At 35.7% G+C, this 15,889-nt stretch overlaps 1 protein-coding gene across 2 annotated transcripts in view; it reads right to left on the reverse strand.

The window, feature by feature from the left end:
* DNAAF6 (dynein axonemal assembly factor 6) overlaps positions 1–15,889 on the reverse strand; it is a 36,471-nt gene that overhangs the window by 15,656 nt on the left and 4,926 nt on the right. For both annotated transcript variants that reach the window (XM_040468439.1, XM_040468440.1), the window contains exons 2-5: positions 14,378–14,545; positions 10,647–10,719; positions 8,024–8,129; positions 4,577–4,673 (exon numbers count right to left, since the gene is read on the reverse strand). In XM_040468439.1, the coding sequence (XP_040324373.1) occupies positions 4,577–4,673; positions 8,024–8,129; positions 10,647–10,719; positions 14,378–14,542 (441 nt within the window). In that variant the 5' untranslated portion in view covers positions 14,543–14,545. The remainder of the gene's footprint in view (positions 1–4,576; positions 4,674–8,023; positions 8,130–10,646; positions 10,720–14,377; positions 14,546–15,889) is intronic.

The following is a 15,889-nucleotide window of genomic DNA, read 5'->3' on the forward strand; positions in this document are numbered from 1 at the left end:
TATATATATACCACATCTTCTTTATCCATTCATCCATCGATGGACATTTGAGCTCTTTCCATACTTTGGCTATTGTTGATAGTGCTGCTATAAACATGCGGGTGCATGTGTCCCTTCGAAACAGCACACCTGTATCCCTTGGATAAATGCCTAGTAGTGCAATTGCTGGGTCGTAGGGTAGTTCTATTTTTAGTTTTTTGAGCAACCTCCATACTGTTTTCCAGAGTGGCTGCACCAGCTTGCATTCCCACCAACAATGCAAAAGAGATCCTCTTTCTCCACATCCTCGCCAACATCTGTTGTTGCCTGAGCTGTTAATGTTAGCCATTCTGACAGGTGTAAGGTATATCTCATTGCGGTTTTGATTTGTATTTCCCTGATGATCAGTGATGTTGAGCATTTTTTCATGTGTCGGTTGGCCATCTGGATGTCTTCTTTGGAGAAGTGTCTATTCATGTCTTTTGCCCATTTCTTCACTGGATTATTTGTTTTTTGGGTGTTGAGTTTGATAAGTTCTTTGTAGATTTTGGATACTAACCCTTTATCTGATATGTCATTTACAAATATCTTCTCCCATTCTGTTGGTTGCCTTTTAGGTTGCTGATTGTTTCCTTTGCTGTGCAGAAGCTTTTTATTTTGATGAGGTCCCAGTAGTTCATTTTTGCTTTTGTTTCCCTTCCCTCTGGAGACGTGTTCAGTAAAAAATTGCTGCGGGCAAGATCAAAGAGGTTTTTGCCTGCTTTCTCCTCAAGGATTTTGATGGCTTCCTGTCTTACATTGAGGTCTTTCATCCATTTTGAGTTTATTTTTGTGTATGGTGTAAGAAAGTGGTCCAGGTTCATTCTTCTGCATGTCGCTGTCCAGTTTTCCCAGCACCACTTGCTGAAGAGACTGTCTTTATTCCAGTGGATATTCTTTCCTGCTTTGTCAAGATTAGTTGGCCATACGTTTGTGGGTCCATTTCTGGGTTCTCTATTCTATTCCATTGATCTGAGTATCTGTTCTTGTGCCAGTACCATACTGTCTTGATGATTACAGCTTTGTAGTATAGCTTGAAGTCTGGGATTGTGATGCCTCCTGCTTTGGTTTTCTTTTTCAAGATTGCTTTGGCTATTTGGGGTCTTTTCTGGTTCCATAAAAATTTTAGGATTATTTGGTCTAGCTCTGTGAAGAATGCTGGTGTTACTTTGATAGGGATCGCATTGAATATGTAGATTGCTTTAGGTAGTATCGACATTTTAACTATATTTGTTCTTCCTATCCAGGAGCATGGAATCTTTTCCTATTTCTTTGTGTCTTCTTCAATTTCTTTCATCAGCTTTCTATAGTTTTCAGTGTATAGATTTTTCACCTCTTTGGTTAGATTTATTCCTAGGTATTTTATGGTTTTTGGTGCAATGGTAAATGGGATCGATTCCTTGATTTCTCTTTCTGGTGCTTCATTGTTGGTGTACAGAAATGCAACCGATTTCTGTGCATTGATTTTATATCCTGCAACTTTGCTGAATTCATGCATCAGTTCCAGCAGTTTTTTGGTTGAATCTTTTGGGTTTTCCATATAGAGTATCATGTCCTCTGCAAAGAGTAAAAGTTTGACCTCCTCCTGGCCAATTTGGATGCCTTTTATTTCTTTGTGTTGTCCGATTGCAGAGGCTAAGACTTCCAATACTGTGTTGAATAACAGTGGCAAGAGTGGACATCCCTGTCTTGTTCCTGACCTTAGGGGGAAAGCTCTCAGTTTTTCCCCACTGAGGATGATATTAGTGTTGATTGCTTGTATATGGCTTTTATCATCTCGAGGTATGATCTTTCTATCCCTACTTTCTTGAGGGTTTTTATCAAGAAAGAATGCTGTATTTTGTCAAATGCTTTCTCTGCATCTATTGAGAGGATCATATGGTTCTTGTCCTTTCTTTTATTGACGTGATGAATCATGTTAATTGTTTTGCGGATATTGAACTAGCCCTGCATCCCAGGTATAAATCCCAGGTCCTCCTGAATTTTTAGATCCCAAATCCCTTCTTGTACTTAAACAGATTGTTTGTGTTACTATCCTCTTCAGCTTAAACAGAGGTCTTCTTTTTGAAGTCTCTGGTTTGGATTGTTATATAGAGACCAGGTCCAGCCCCTAAATAAGAAATTTGGCCAATTCTAAGGTGTAATTCCCCCCACATTTTAGTGTTTCTGATACTGGGATGCATCACACAACCAATGTGTACATTTAACGTGGTAGTATACTTATTGCTCCTTTTTTTATTAAGTAAGTGGCATGATTACAATTTGATGATGTCTTAGATCTGAGAAAATGCTATATTATCAACAGGAATAATAAGCTTATACATTTGAGGAAGAAATACTTGAGATGCAGTCGACAACCTCTTCAGTCCAAGTCTTACCAGTGGGGTTAAGCAACAATAGTGGATATCACCATTAATGTGCTTATAGGATAAAATTTAAGCTACAAATCAGGGATTTTTTCCTCTTTTTTGAGAGTCAGCTTACCAGTACACCACTGTCCACAATTACTCTTTATTATTCTTATACGCACAGCTTACTCAAATAGGCCAGGCTATTTCATGCCTAGATACCTTCCCATGTGCCTTACCTCTGCTTGGAATGCCCTTCTTGGAATGTTGTCCACTGGAAAAATCCTGTCCACCGGGTGTTGATCTCTTTCCACTTTATGTCACCATGTACCTGGTATATGCCTCTAAATATGTACTTACCATATTGGATTGCAATGATTTGTTAGTCTTCCATCCCCTTTACTATAAATTCCTTGAGGGTAATTGACTGTATCTTATTTATCTTTGTATCCCTAGTACTTAGAACAGTGCCTGGTATGCAATGGTACTAAGTGTTTAAAGACTGAATGTATGAAAAGAAAGACAGAGAAAAAGAACAGTATACATATGGTGAGGTGCTATAGCACCAACAAATATTTCATGCGGCTTCCATTCAGTGCCATCTGTGCCTCAGCCAAACCTTCTAAACTCCTGGTAGACTTAAAACTGTCAACACTGAGTTTCATTGTTAATAATAAGATGATTTCATTTATGTTAGTGCTGTCTCCCCAGTCAATTAGAAGTTCATTAAAGGAAGAGATCAGGTCTTCTTCTGCTTATACTTGTTGAGTTTTACATAAATTGTATAGTACTCTGAGGTACAATTTGGGTTCCAAGAGTCTTCATTCAGGATACCTTTATTATTAATACTAGTAGCGTTTTACAGGAGAGAAATGGAAAGGCTCACAACAGTTATTTACTTAGGGCCTGGAATTCCTCCAGAGTTTATAGCAATCCTCAATACTAGACATCAAAAATGTTATTTTACAGTTATTTAAAAGAGAGGAATTGGGATATTACTGGTAAAACCCTGGGAGCTAATTACTTCAAGATCACTTGAAACCTTAACTCATTAGAATGTGAAAAATCTCCTGAGGTACTTAAACTCGCTATTCCCATTATGTTACTTGATTCAATTGAATGTCTTAGATTTTGCTAATAAGAGAAAACCTGAAGTTCATGCAACAGAGAGATACCATTTATCATTTGCTTAAGGAAAAAATATTAAGCATTCTCCAATGGGCACCTCAGTACTCTATAATGTAGAGTATTATGAGAGAGGGGGAAAGATATACATATAGTCCCTGATCTCAGGGAAAAAAAATTCTCCAGACCAGAATTACTAGTATATGCTACCAAAAAGAGTTGAATTCCACACTCTTAGGTAGGTCCAGACTTTTCAACAAGATCATTACGAGGCTCAAATAAGCAAAAGTAAGGTGATCTCATTGATGTCATTGGTATTGTTATTATTATTACATTGAAATAGAATCATTTGGATAAGGGAGTCAAGTAACATTTTATACATCTTTTTAGAGTTTTAAATCAGAAGTTCAGATCCAAAATTTAAGAAAAAGTCCCTTTTTAAATCTCACCATTATAAGCTGAGTCATTAGAAGAAGTAAGAGAGATTCAGGGAAGGGAAGATTTCATTCTGGTTGCCATCAACTCATCATAAGTTAATAACCAATCAGATGGCATTCATTGAGCAGAACTAGGATGAAAGAAAATTCAGTCCAATCAGAATGAGTAGGTTTTTGTTTTGTTTTGTTTTGTTTTGTTTTGTTTTGTTTTGTTTAGAGAGAGAGCATGAGAGGGGGGAGGGGCAGAGAGAGAATCTTAAGTAGGCTCCATGCTCAGCACAGAGCCTGATGTGGGGCTTGATCCTATGACCCTGGGATTATGACCTAAACCTTAAACAAGAGTCATATGCTCAATTAACTAAGCTACCCAGGCGTCCCAAATGGAAGTTTTAATAGGGCTAGAAATAGTGTATTATGTCATATGATTCTACTATGTTTATTTGTAAATCTTACCCATATGTGTAAATGGAGTTTATTTTGTACATGTTTACCAATTTTAAACTATCAATCCCATTATTCCATTAGTGCCTAAAATATAGCAACCATTATTTTTAAAGACTTTACTGCCTTGCCTATGGTATTATGTGTAAAACAGTCAGTCAGTCAATTTAGCCATAATGGTCATATGGAAAATGGAGAGAAGCTCACCACTAGATCTTCACAACATGCTGTTGAAGAGTCTTTTCTCGAAAATCCTAGGAACATATCCTCAGTTCCCACCTGCTGTTTGAATATAATCTCATACCTGGAAAAAAAAAAGGGGGGTCAATGATACAGAGACTCAAAAGAAAGAGCAATTTTCTCACAGGGCAAAAAAACTAGAAACTACGGGGACATGCTATTACAAAAAATAAAGTTCTGACAGTTTTTCAGGCATATAGCAGAACATAAAGAAATAGAAGTCTAGAAATACAGTCAAAAATACCTAACGCTGTAAATCAGGATTTATATTGTATCTACTTATTTTCGAAAAATTAACTTTAACTGTTTTAGAGCTATACAAATAAAAAGGGTTAAGGGAACTTCTAAGGTGATTAAAAGTAGAAGGGAAAAAAAAGTTCTGTTTTTTCTTCCTGGAAAACGATGGCTCAGAAAAATAGTAGGCCCATAACCCAGGGTTTGATGGATAGATAAAAATCCTCCTCTGTTAAACTGAAGCCACAGAGTAGAGTTAGAAAATCCAGGTTCAGTACTTTTTCTGTCATTAACTGTGTGACCTTGGTCAAGTCACAAAGTCGTGGGGAGAAGGGTAGGTTTGAACTCAATGACCTCTATAATCTTTTTTGCCTCTAAAATTCTACAGTGGAAACACTGGTAATGCAGTCAGCACAACTACATTGCAGTGTTTACAATCTAGGCTTACAAAGTTCTTTTTTTAAAATTTTTAATGCTTATTTATTTTTGAGAGAGAGAGAGAGAGAGAGTATGAGCAGGGGAGGGGCAGAGAGAGAGGGAGACACAGAATCCGAAGCAGGCTCCAGACTCTGAGCTGTCAGCACTGAGCCTGTCATGGGGCTTGAACTCACGAACTGCGAGATCATGTCCTGAGCTGAAGTTGGACACTTAACCAACTGAGCCACCCAGGTGCCCCTAGGCCTACAGAGTTCTTAGCCCGGTGAAAGATTTTCCTCACATTTCACCTCACCCATGACAATTCACAAATCTTTCTTTGTCCCCAAATTAGGGCCCCTAGGGACAGGATGGTTTCTAGAATCACCCAGCCACAATGGACCCTATCTTTTTAGGTGGAATGTAGTAAGCAAATGTTTACAAATGATCTTTTCCATTTAATTCTACCCTTATGAAGAAATGGTAAATCTCTGGATAGGAAGACTAAAGGATTATGTTGAACTTCTGACCACTTGCAAATAGAAATCCCCAAGAATGGAAAAGGGATTTCTTTGAGTTTGAACAGGGCTAGCAATAAGTAGCTATTTGATATGGGGCACTTTTTTCTTAATAGACTATAACTATAACTATAACATTTACCTTATATTTACAAAGGTGAAGCCAGGTTAAAACAAAACAGAAGGGTATCGATCCACACTCCATGACTACCAAATGGATTTGCTCTAGCTGCTGCTTTCTCCTCATCTCCAGACGCAATTTTCCAACTGTCTACGTTTGCCTGGATGTCCCAAAGGCACCTTACAGTCCACACATCCAAAACCAAACTCAGTGTTTCCCCTCTCCCTTCATTCCCAATCACAGTCAATAGCCTCACTATTCACCTGGTCACCCTAGTTGGTACCCTCAGCATCATTTCTGAGGCTTTCCTCTCATTCATTATATCTAATTGAATACCATATATTCCTTTAAGACTCTCTCAAATAAAGATCCTCACATTTCTACCCAAGGCCAGTGACTCAGCTCAGGCCCATCTTACTTTGCATGTGGCCACTCATGATTCTTTTTTGTGAGCTGCTTGCTCACTTTCTTTACCCATTTTCTTCTTTACCCATTGGGACATTTTGAAATGTACTTGCATAAAATGGAAAATAAGATTAAAAAATTTTATAAAGCAATTTTCTTCATACCCTGACTGGAGTTCTTATTCATTTAAAGCTTTCATGGATGTTATTTCTACAGAACATCAAACATCAAGATGAGAAGTGAAAATTTACTCAAATTTGGAACTTGCCACATATGGATGTTTGACATTCATTACACAGTATGACAAATGAGTGCCTTACTTCTTACCTTTTATACGGATGTGTGGGCACTGTATAAATATAACCTGAGATTTACTCTCTTCGTTTTTAAGATGCACACAGAAATGTTTTAAAATCCCCTTTGATCTTTTTTTATGAGGTTTATAGGGTTTTTTTTACATTGTTTATGCGATAGTTGGATACTTTTTTCCAGTTAATTATCTGCAGTCTCCTACTGTTTCTATCTTCAGAATGGAAGTAGAAGATAGATGCATAAGGTTTTTTTTTTTCTAACATTGGACACAATTTTATAGTCAGAATTAGAAAAGTTGTCAGATCACTTACCATAGAAGTCTTCAAGAATTTATAAAGTACATTATAATTTTGTAAGTACTGCCTTTGTTTTTCAAGCTATTCTAAATACTCAATCAAGATTTTATTTTAAAGCCCCGGATGGGCACCTGGGTGGCGCAGTCGGTTAAGCGTCCGACTTCAGCCAGGTCACGATCTCGCGGTCCATGAGTTCGAGCCCCGCGTCGGGCTCTGGGCTGATGGCTCGGAGCCTGGAGCCTGCTTCCGATTCTGTGTCTCCCTCTCTCTCTGCCCCTCCCCCGTTCATGCTCTGTCTCTCTCTGTCCCAAAAATAAATAAACGTTGAAAAAAAAAAAATTAAAGCCCCGGATGTTGTATGTAAGTGATGAATCACTGAATTCTACTTCTGAAACCAATATTGCTCTGTATGTTAACTAACTAAAATATAAAAAAAATACATATATTTAAAGCTTAGTGTATTTAACCATTAGTTTCAATTATGAATGTGAACACACTTTCAGTTCCTTGAAATTGTGGGTGATTTATTTTATCAAAGTGAAGGAACTTTTTATGTTAATAATCCTAAATTCCATATTTAAAATTCATATTCACAGTTCCTAATGAAAAAGCTACAAGGTGAGGCTTCAATCCTGCTTGCAAAATATATTAAACAGAATCTTAAAATAACTAGTAAACAGGTCCAGGTAATAATAGATAATCGGAGGGAGAACATAGCCTTTTACCGAAATTGAATATTGAGTAATTAAATGCAGGTCTTTGACACATAAACATGGTATAATAATTTAGTTTGTATGAATGCTTGTAATTTAATGGGCTTTTCTTTCCCAGTGTTAGTTCCACATTATACTACTGACACTGAATACAATTTTGTAATGGAAATGACTATTTTTCATTTTTTGTTAGATAATAACTAAAGGGAGGTGTTATGTTTTACTTTGTTTCTGCTCCACAAAGAAAAAAAATTATCAATTACACATGGCTTCTGTGTGTCACTGCAGTCTTCTATTTCATGTGGTAGAAGTTACTTTATGAATCCTGTCAAAAATAGAATGGTATCGGATGACACATCGAACTTCAGCCCCAAACACATTCCCGCCTTCATTTGACTTACTCTGGTATTTCTCTAACATCCCACGTGTCATGGTGCTCTGCTCCCTCTGGAACTTCCTCTGGATTCCAGATATCCTCGACATCTTCATCACTGTTTTGAGGGATGACTGTGAAAAAAAGGGAAGATAAAGCTGAAGCTGTTGTCTGTTTTCCCCCTCAAAATTGCTCCCGTTCTTCACACGCAGTTTGGGATCGTCAAAGTCAAACTTTTCTATTTGTTACCACTAGCTTGTTTTTTGGTCAAACAAGCTTAATTTGTAAAAACTTGACGTTTTTGAATCAATACACAACCAATATGTCGTAAAATTATAATAATAATTGAGAAAATTTAGAAACAACATATAAGCAAAAGGAAGAAAATAAATAATCTGTAATCCAACCACCCAAGATAATCAATGAGAGCATTCTGATGTATATCTTTCCAGCCTCTCTGTGTGTGCACATATGTATATGCATATAGCATATATACTCAATATATGAAGTAACATCTTATATGAAACATATAGAACATAGATATACATAGAAATACTAGGATCATGTAAAATATTTATGTAAAAGAACAAATCAAACATACAATCAATCTGATTTGTGTAGAAATGTCTTATCTTGCATTGTGTATTACTATATAGAAGTTCTTTGATACCTTTTCCATGCAAGCATGACATAATTCTTTAAAAATACTGTTGGTTAAAGAAATTGAAAACAGTGGATACAATGGTCATTTTTTAATCCAGTATTTTCCTCAGGCAGATGGGAGCCTCAAAGAAAATCTCTATCACTTGTCCTTTATGTAGGACTGAGCATGTACCTGGGTTTCTACACGTCATCTTTAAATGTTTAAAAGTAAACGAGGCATGCAAAAACTCAGCTTACATTTGTTCCAACTACTGGGGCAGCAAATGCAGACCAACATTAGGTGCAGAACATTATTTCGAGTTCTCCTTTTAAGCATCCCCAGAAATGCACTTGATTACTAGGTTTTCAATACTGCCACTCTTTTCAAATTATCTGCCTCTATCTAGCATGGGCTTTGTGAAGCCTAATTACAGATTTATATAAAATATGTTACAAATGACTCATTGTTCTCAGAATTTAGAGGTTATTAGACATTATGTCAGAAATACCGGCAGCATAGAAATACATTAAAATTTGAACTAGTCTTCCAACATCTCTTTAAAAAAATTTTTTTGGTAACATTTATTTATTTTTGAGAGAGATAAATAGAGTGTAAGCAGGGGATGGGCCGAGAGAGATGGAGACACAGAATCTGAAGCAGGCTCCAGGCTCTGAGCTGTCAGCACAGAGACCGACGTGGGGCTCCAACTCACAAATCACGAGATCATGACCTGAGTCCAAGTCAGACGCTCGACCGGCTGAGCCACCCAGGCACCACCCAGGTGCCCCCCAACATCTCTTGAACTAGGTAAATAGATTCTTCAGTATGTAGAGTCTAATAACTGAAATTTTAAAATCATTCTCTCAGACTTCATTTGAGCCATTATTTTAAACATTTTTCCCAATGAAATCTTTTACAATCAGCTAAATTGATGAAGGAACTTCTTTTCCTTTCCCTATCCAACTCTGGCAACTGTCATCATGACAGAATTAGAGCCTTCTATATTTTCGAAGATGTGTAAAATGTTAAACTATATGAAAATGTATAGGCCAAAATGCTGGGAAAACATCCCCGGAAATATTTATTCTGGTTTATTGGACCTGTGACTATATAAGTCACCCAGTTAATATGTAATTAAATATATATTATAATTAAATATATTTAATTATGTATTATGTATTATATTTATATACGTATAACTATAGGTATTATATTTATATATGTATAATTTTTTAATTATAAATATATATTTTAATTAAATATATTTAATTATGTATTGTATGTTATGTATTATAATTAAATATATTATATAAGTATGAATATATATTATAAATATAAATATATTTCATTATATACTTAATATATTTAATTATATATTAAATAACTATATCAGTTGCCCTATTTAATGTATAATTAAAGCCCATCATATATAAATGGACTTTAATTTATAAGTATTTTGGTGTAAGATCAAATTGTGTCGTTATTTGTTTTATTGTGCTCTCCAAAATACTATAAGCTCAATTGGGGCAGAGACCTTTCTGTTTTGATCTTCATCATAGTCCCAGAGATGATCATAATGCTTGGCATATAACAGGCTTTCAATAAATATTTGTTGAATGAATTAATGAATCCTGTGAAATTGTCAGAATATAGCAGATATAGCAGGGTAGAAAGTGAAGAAGCTAAGCAACTTGGTAACTAGACCCTAAATAATAAAAAAGTTATTTAACCACACATGATTTTCTTGGTTTAACATCTCGGGAAATATGCCAAAAAATGAATGTGAATAATTTAAGGCGAATTAATTTCCATTAGTAGAAAAATGACTTACCTACAATAGTAGAGTAAAAACATCATCTTATATGTAAATGGCTGTTCATCACTTCCACAATTATTTGAGTTCACCTCTGACAAATCCTAGTGTTAATATTACTCTCCCTACAATTTTGCTCCCAAAGAAAAGATTATACCAATTATAGTGATCTATATGCTTTGTTAAATAACTTACCTTTGAGCTCTTCTAATCTTGGTGGTCCAATATTCCCAGGACCCATGGCTCCAAAAGCAGATGAGCAATTTGGCTGGGAAAGAAGAAAAAAAAGCCCAACATTCTGTAATCACTATTTGTTCAACTTACGTGACCGATAATACTTGAAAGTTAGTAAGTTTTCCATCTCAAATTTCATAGTGCTTCTCATTTAATTAAGCATCGTTGTTATACAACAGAGAGACAGATGTCAAGTATTATTTAGAATGTGTTTTCTTTGTCCTTTCAAAAAGTATTTAGTTTAATAGACCCTAAGGCAGTCTTTGATCAGACTAAATCCCCAGTTCCAGCCCAGTGAATCATGTATCCCTGCGGATAGGGGGATGAGCCACATTCATCTCTTTGAAGGTCAGAACAAAGTATTAGTGTAAAAGCATTGACAATTTTGGGTTTGGGCAGTATCTGGTCATAGGTAGAAGATGGAAACAGATGGGAAAGTTTTATAGAAACAAAAACAAACCACTAACTAGGGTCTTAAGTATATACATATCAAAGAACTCATTCAAAACTCCTGTTAACAGATTTTACTTCTTTTCCACTGTGGGTATGAAACCCTTCCTCGTCATACCACCTCATGACACTGAACTAATGGATTTAAACAGCAACCCCCAATTAATATCGTCAAATACATGCTAAACCACTTCAGTCATCTTACGAGTTGATTTTGCCATCCTTTGTGCAAGGAAACATACCCCCACAGGGCTGCTACTCTACTCCCCAGTACAAGAACAATTTTCCTTTTTTCACTGAAGTATAACACATATTACACCTTCAGCATAGCAGCAACTGCCTCATTGGTCTTTCTCAGGGGTCTTTAGATATCTCAAGAAAACCCCAGTATTTTACTGATTGTTCTTGCTGATGCCAGATTCCGCAGCTCCAATTTACTCCATTGCTGGCAGTCAAAAAGTCTTATCTCCTTGCATCCTGGCAAACTACCATCTCTAGCTCTCTTCTCTCAGGCCCCTGCCCCTATCTCCCAAGACTTCAGACATGTAGAAGAGTTACGATGTCCTATTTGGGCAAAAGGAATAGTGTCTGTCCTTGAAAGCCAGTGGCAAAGCTCACCTGTGTCTTTATTATACTAAACTATTCCAACAGCTATAAATCAGAAACTAATCTGTAACATCTCAATGGTTTCTGAGTCAGTAACCATTCTTTTCCAAAAGGTGCTTCAAAAGTGCTATGTCTGCGGTTAAAGTGTTACAGGCATTTTTATGTGAAAATCCCAAGACCGTATTTTGTATGTTTTTTTTTCTTTTTAATCACTAAGGTCATATAAACTTGTGGTGCTTTTCTTAAGTTATTAATCACTAGAATACTAATAGTCAATCAGAGTAAAGCATTTCTTGGAACATGAGGACCTCTTGTTTTGTTGAGTGACTCCTTCCACCGAAAATTAAAATCCATACAAATAAAAACTCGAACATTCCTGAAAAAAATTAGTATGCTCTCCATGCACAGTGATGATTCAATCAGTACATCACAACAGAGAGGGAATTGCAGTTTATTAACTTAATGAAAATAAATGATTAAAAACAAAAATTTCAAGTGAAAAGATGAACCAGGATAATAAAAACATTAAAAACCCTCTTGCAAATGTTCTCTATAAAAATAATCATTTCAGCTTTTACCATGGATCCACATCCAATTATCTGAGTAATTTGTCATTGCAATTCATGCCACTTTGCAATATGTAAGAGAGTTAGAACAACTTTTTTACAATGTCTGTGGAGTGGTGAGCATTATTTCCCACAGGCCTTAAGATCCCCTTTTGAGTTTCAAAAGCAGTCTCTTCCCAATCTCCTAGATTCTTAATGCATGATGGGGATTGTAAATAAACCAACATGTATGCAACAGTTCTAATGCTGTTTTCAGAGAGAGTATTTTCAAAACCACATCACTCTTGTAATCATTCCACAGTTATCAAGATTCATACATGTTAAAAAATGAAAAACCATTTTTCTCCTGGAAAATTTAATAGTTCATTAGAAACATTAATTATTCTCCCACTGTTCTGATACTCCAATTCTGTATCCTCTAATGATAGCTGTACAGGGGTGTCTGAATGACCAATTACCTCAAAATTGTTTATAACCCAGATATACAGAATCATACATTATTACAGTAATTTTCTTCTATGAATTGTACAATTTGGTAAAATTATCCTAGTGTCTCTATTCTCCTAATCACTCATCGTTCTCCTAGAATCACCTCTAGATGCAAATAAACATCCCCATACATAAACGCCAAAGAGAACAGGCTTTGTAACCAGGGTGAATCTTTATCTCTGAATCTGTTCCAGTTACAAGTTTCACTTGCCTTTATTCGAGATTGCTGTTTCTCAGATATTTAACATATTTTCTGTATATGACATAACCCTACCCTTACCCTTTGCAGGCTGTATCATTATTCTATTTCAGCTTCAGGCAGCAAAAATGAACCTGCCCTCCTAACTTCACTGATACATTGCTCCTAAATTTTTCTCCAATGTTTTATTTGTTGTATGTATTCAATGCTATTATTATTGTGCTGATTTTTGTTTGGCCCCTAGTAACTCCTGCCTGACCAAAGCTTCTTGGTTTCTAACCCTGGCTCCAAGTTGATTCAGTTACCATCTACACATTTTATTTTCATTGCATGTCTTAGTCTTTATTTGATTCTGCACATTCCCTCTAATTCTTCCCGGATGGTGCAAGATCAATCCAGTGTTGATCTGAGCCACCAAATTTGCTGCATATTCAGATTATACTTGTTTTTCCACACAATAGAAGAAAAGAATTTGGGGAGGAGCAAATTGATATGCCTGCTCGCTGAAGATGGTTTATTTGTGGCAAACTGGTCATAATAACAACTTCACTAAAATAATTTAAAGCGGATTGACATATTCTGCTATAGTGTGAGGTTTCTGCCCCCAATTTTATTTGCCTTCACATAAGCAGTCTGACAGCCAAGATTTGCTGATACCTAAGGAGTAGGAGAATGTAGAGCAAGGGGTTACATAAAAGTATTTTGATTATTCTGGGAATACCGCCAATGACTGTGGAGTGGCCGGTCAGTTTCTGGAACTCTCCTTCCACAAAATGAAGCCCATATTGCTGCTGTAAGCCTCACTGAGGTTACCTGTCCTGATCCCAAATATTGTACAACAAATTAGATTCCACAGCTCTATCTGAACATGTATCACACAAGTCAGTTTTAGTAGGCTAAAGCTAGTTTGCCCCATTATTTGGCCCAAATTATTTTCTGTTCTGTTTTCATGTGTAGACAAATTTTAAAAAATCAAGGAAACTGGATTATGGGGGCCTAATTAATAGTGTCTAGATGAAATTATTGTTTATACACATACTGTCTAGAGGCTTAAAAGTCCTAGCTACCACTCATTTCAATGGTTGTCAAGCATTCTTTGGCCATAAATATAAATGACAAACATTTTAAAATGTGGCTATTGCTACCATAGTTACAGAACTATCTTCCTATTCACTGTTCAGGTAGTTTAGAAAAAAATATAATTATGTTTGCTAGAAATGTACTAGAGGTTATACTCTCATGAATAATCAGTCCTACAGCCTCCTGTGAATGTATCAGATGACACAGCCTTGCTCCCATAGCAAAGGTTGAAACGAGTTGTTCAAATACAGTTTAACAACTTAGCATGAACAGAATTGATTCATCTGTAAGTATACGACCACCTGTCCAGCCTCAAAATCATCCTCTTCAGGATAAAGTAGCTTAGAGAGAGCTTGCAGGGCTGAAACTGAAGAAATGGTTTCAATTTCCATGTTTTCAGATTCCATGTTTTCAGTTTCCATATTTTCGGTTTCTGTATTTTCAGACTCCATATTTTCAGGTTCCATATTCTGAGGAAGAATATAATCAGAGAGAGATATTTTGGTTTTCTATTTCATTGAAGACATGAAGATTAAATTTTTAATCAACCCTTGATGATGCCTAGCATTATATTGCCATTTGAGAATTCTAGAGGGTTGATTCATTGACTTTATTGAAAAGTTCACACAAAATAAATGAACTGTTTTTATGATTGTAATAGTGACACTGTATATGTTTATCATGGAAATTTGAGGAAATAATACATTAAAAGCATAAATAGGAAAATCTCAACTACCTACGATCCTACCAACCATCAGTCTTTTAAATAGTCCTTACAGTTACATTTGGGGTAGGAATTCAGAGTCCTTAAAAATCTTGAAAGTGTCACAGACTTTAATGAATAACCTGAATAAAGACTATTGCTAATGATTTGAACAGAAATGTAATAGGAATCTTTTCTACACCTCTGCTAATATTTTTAAATGTTATTTTATAAAATCAATTCACTGGCAACACTTCTTTAGTGCTGTTACTAAACGATCCACTAAAATTTCTGCATTGTGCCTAGAACAGTAATACAAAGGGATTTTCAAATGTGTGTTGGTACAATCACCTATCAAAATCAATCTGCATGCAGATGGTGTTTTACAAACCTTCTGTTTTATGTTTTACTATTATTTTGACTTTCTTTTTAAATATAAAACTGATCTAAATGCTTATTGAAGAAGTCAAGGGTATGAAAGAAATGTTAAATCTACCATAGGGGCAGTATATCATAGTGGTTAAGAGTAAGGTCTCTGGTGTCATGCTGCCTAGATTTCTATCATTTACTTCCCTTCTCTGTGACACTGGCATGTCATTTAACCCCATTTTTCCTTACCTATAAAATAGGAATAATAATACTGCTACCTCATAGGGTTGTTACAAGAATTACGTAGCTCAATACATGTAAAAGAGCTTGGAACAGTACCTGGCACATAGTAAGCACTCAACATATGTGAGCTATTGTTGGTCCTTTAAAAACTTAATTTTGCTGGACATGAATATCACTTCTAATAATGATGTTAAATAAGTTAATGATAAAACTCATACATTGGAAACTCATTAAATTGCAAAAGGTAAAATAAGTGGTGAGAAAGCAATCTTCTAACAGTATGGTCTGGTAGTCTGCTATGGAAATGAATAATTGACACATATTAAATTAAACAAAGAGGCTCCTGTTTATATTTCAAAAGTTCTAGTTGATTATGTGTCATTAAATATTTGCTGAACACTAAAAGCAAAAAAGTTTATTGACACATTTTCTACCTTTGACAGCAAAAGGGCAAATGGATCCAGATATCAGATGCAATGATATGAACAGTATTTTGAGT

This window comes from Herpailurus yagouaroundi, unplaced genomic scaffold (assembly GCF_014898765.1).
Source record: "Herpailurus yagouaroundi ecotype Mexico unplaced genomic scaffold, PumYag 67700, whole genome shotgun sequence".
Lineage (NCBI taxonomy): Eukaryota > Metazoa > Chordata > Mammalia > Carnivora > Felidae > Herpailurus > Herpailurus yagouaroundi.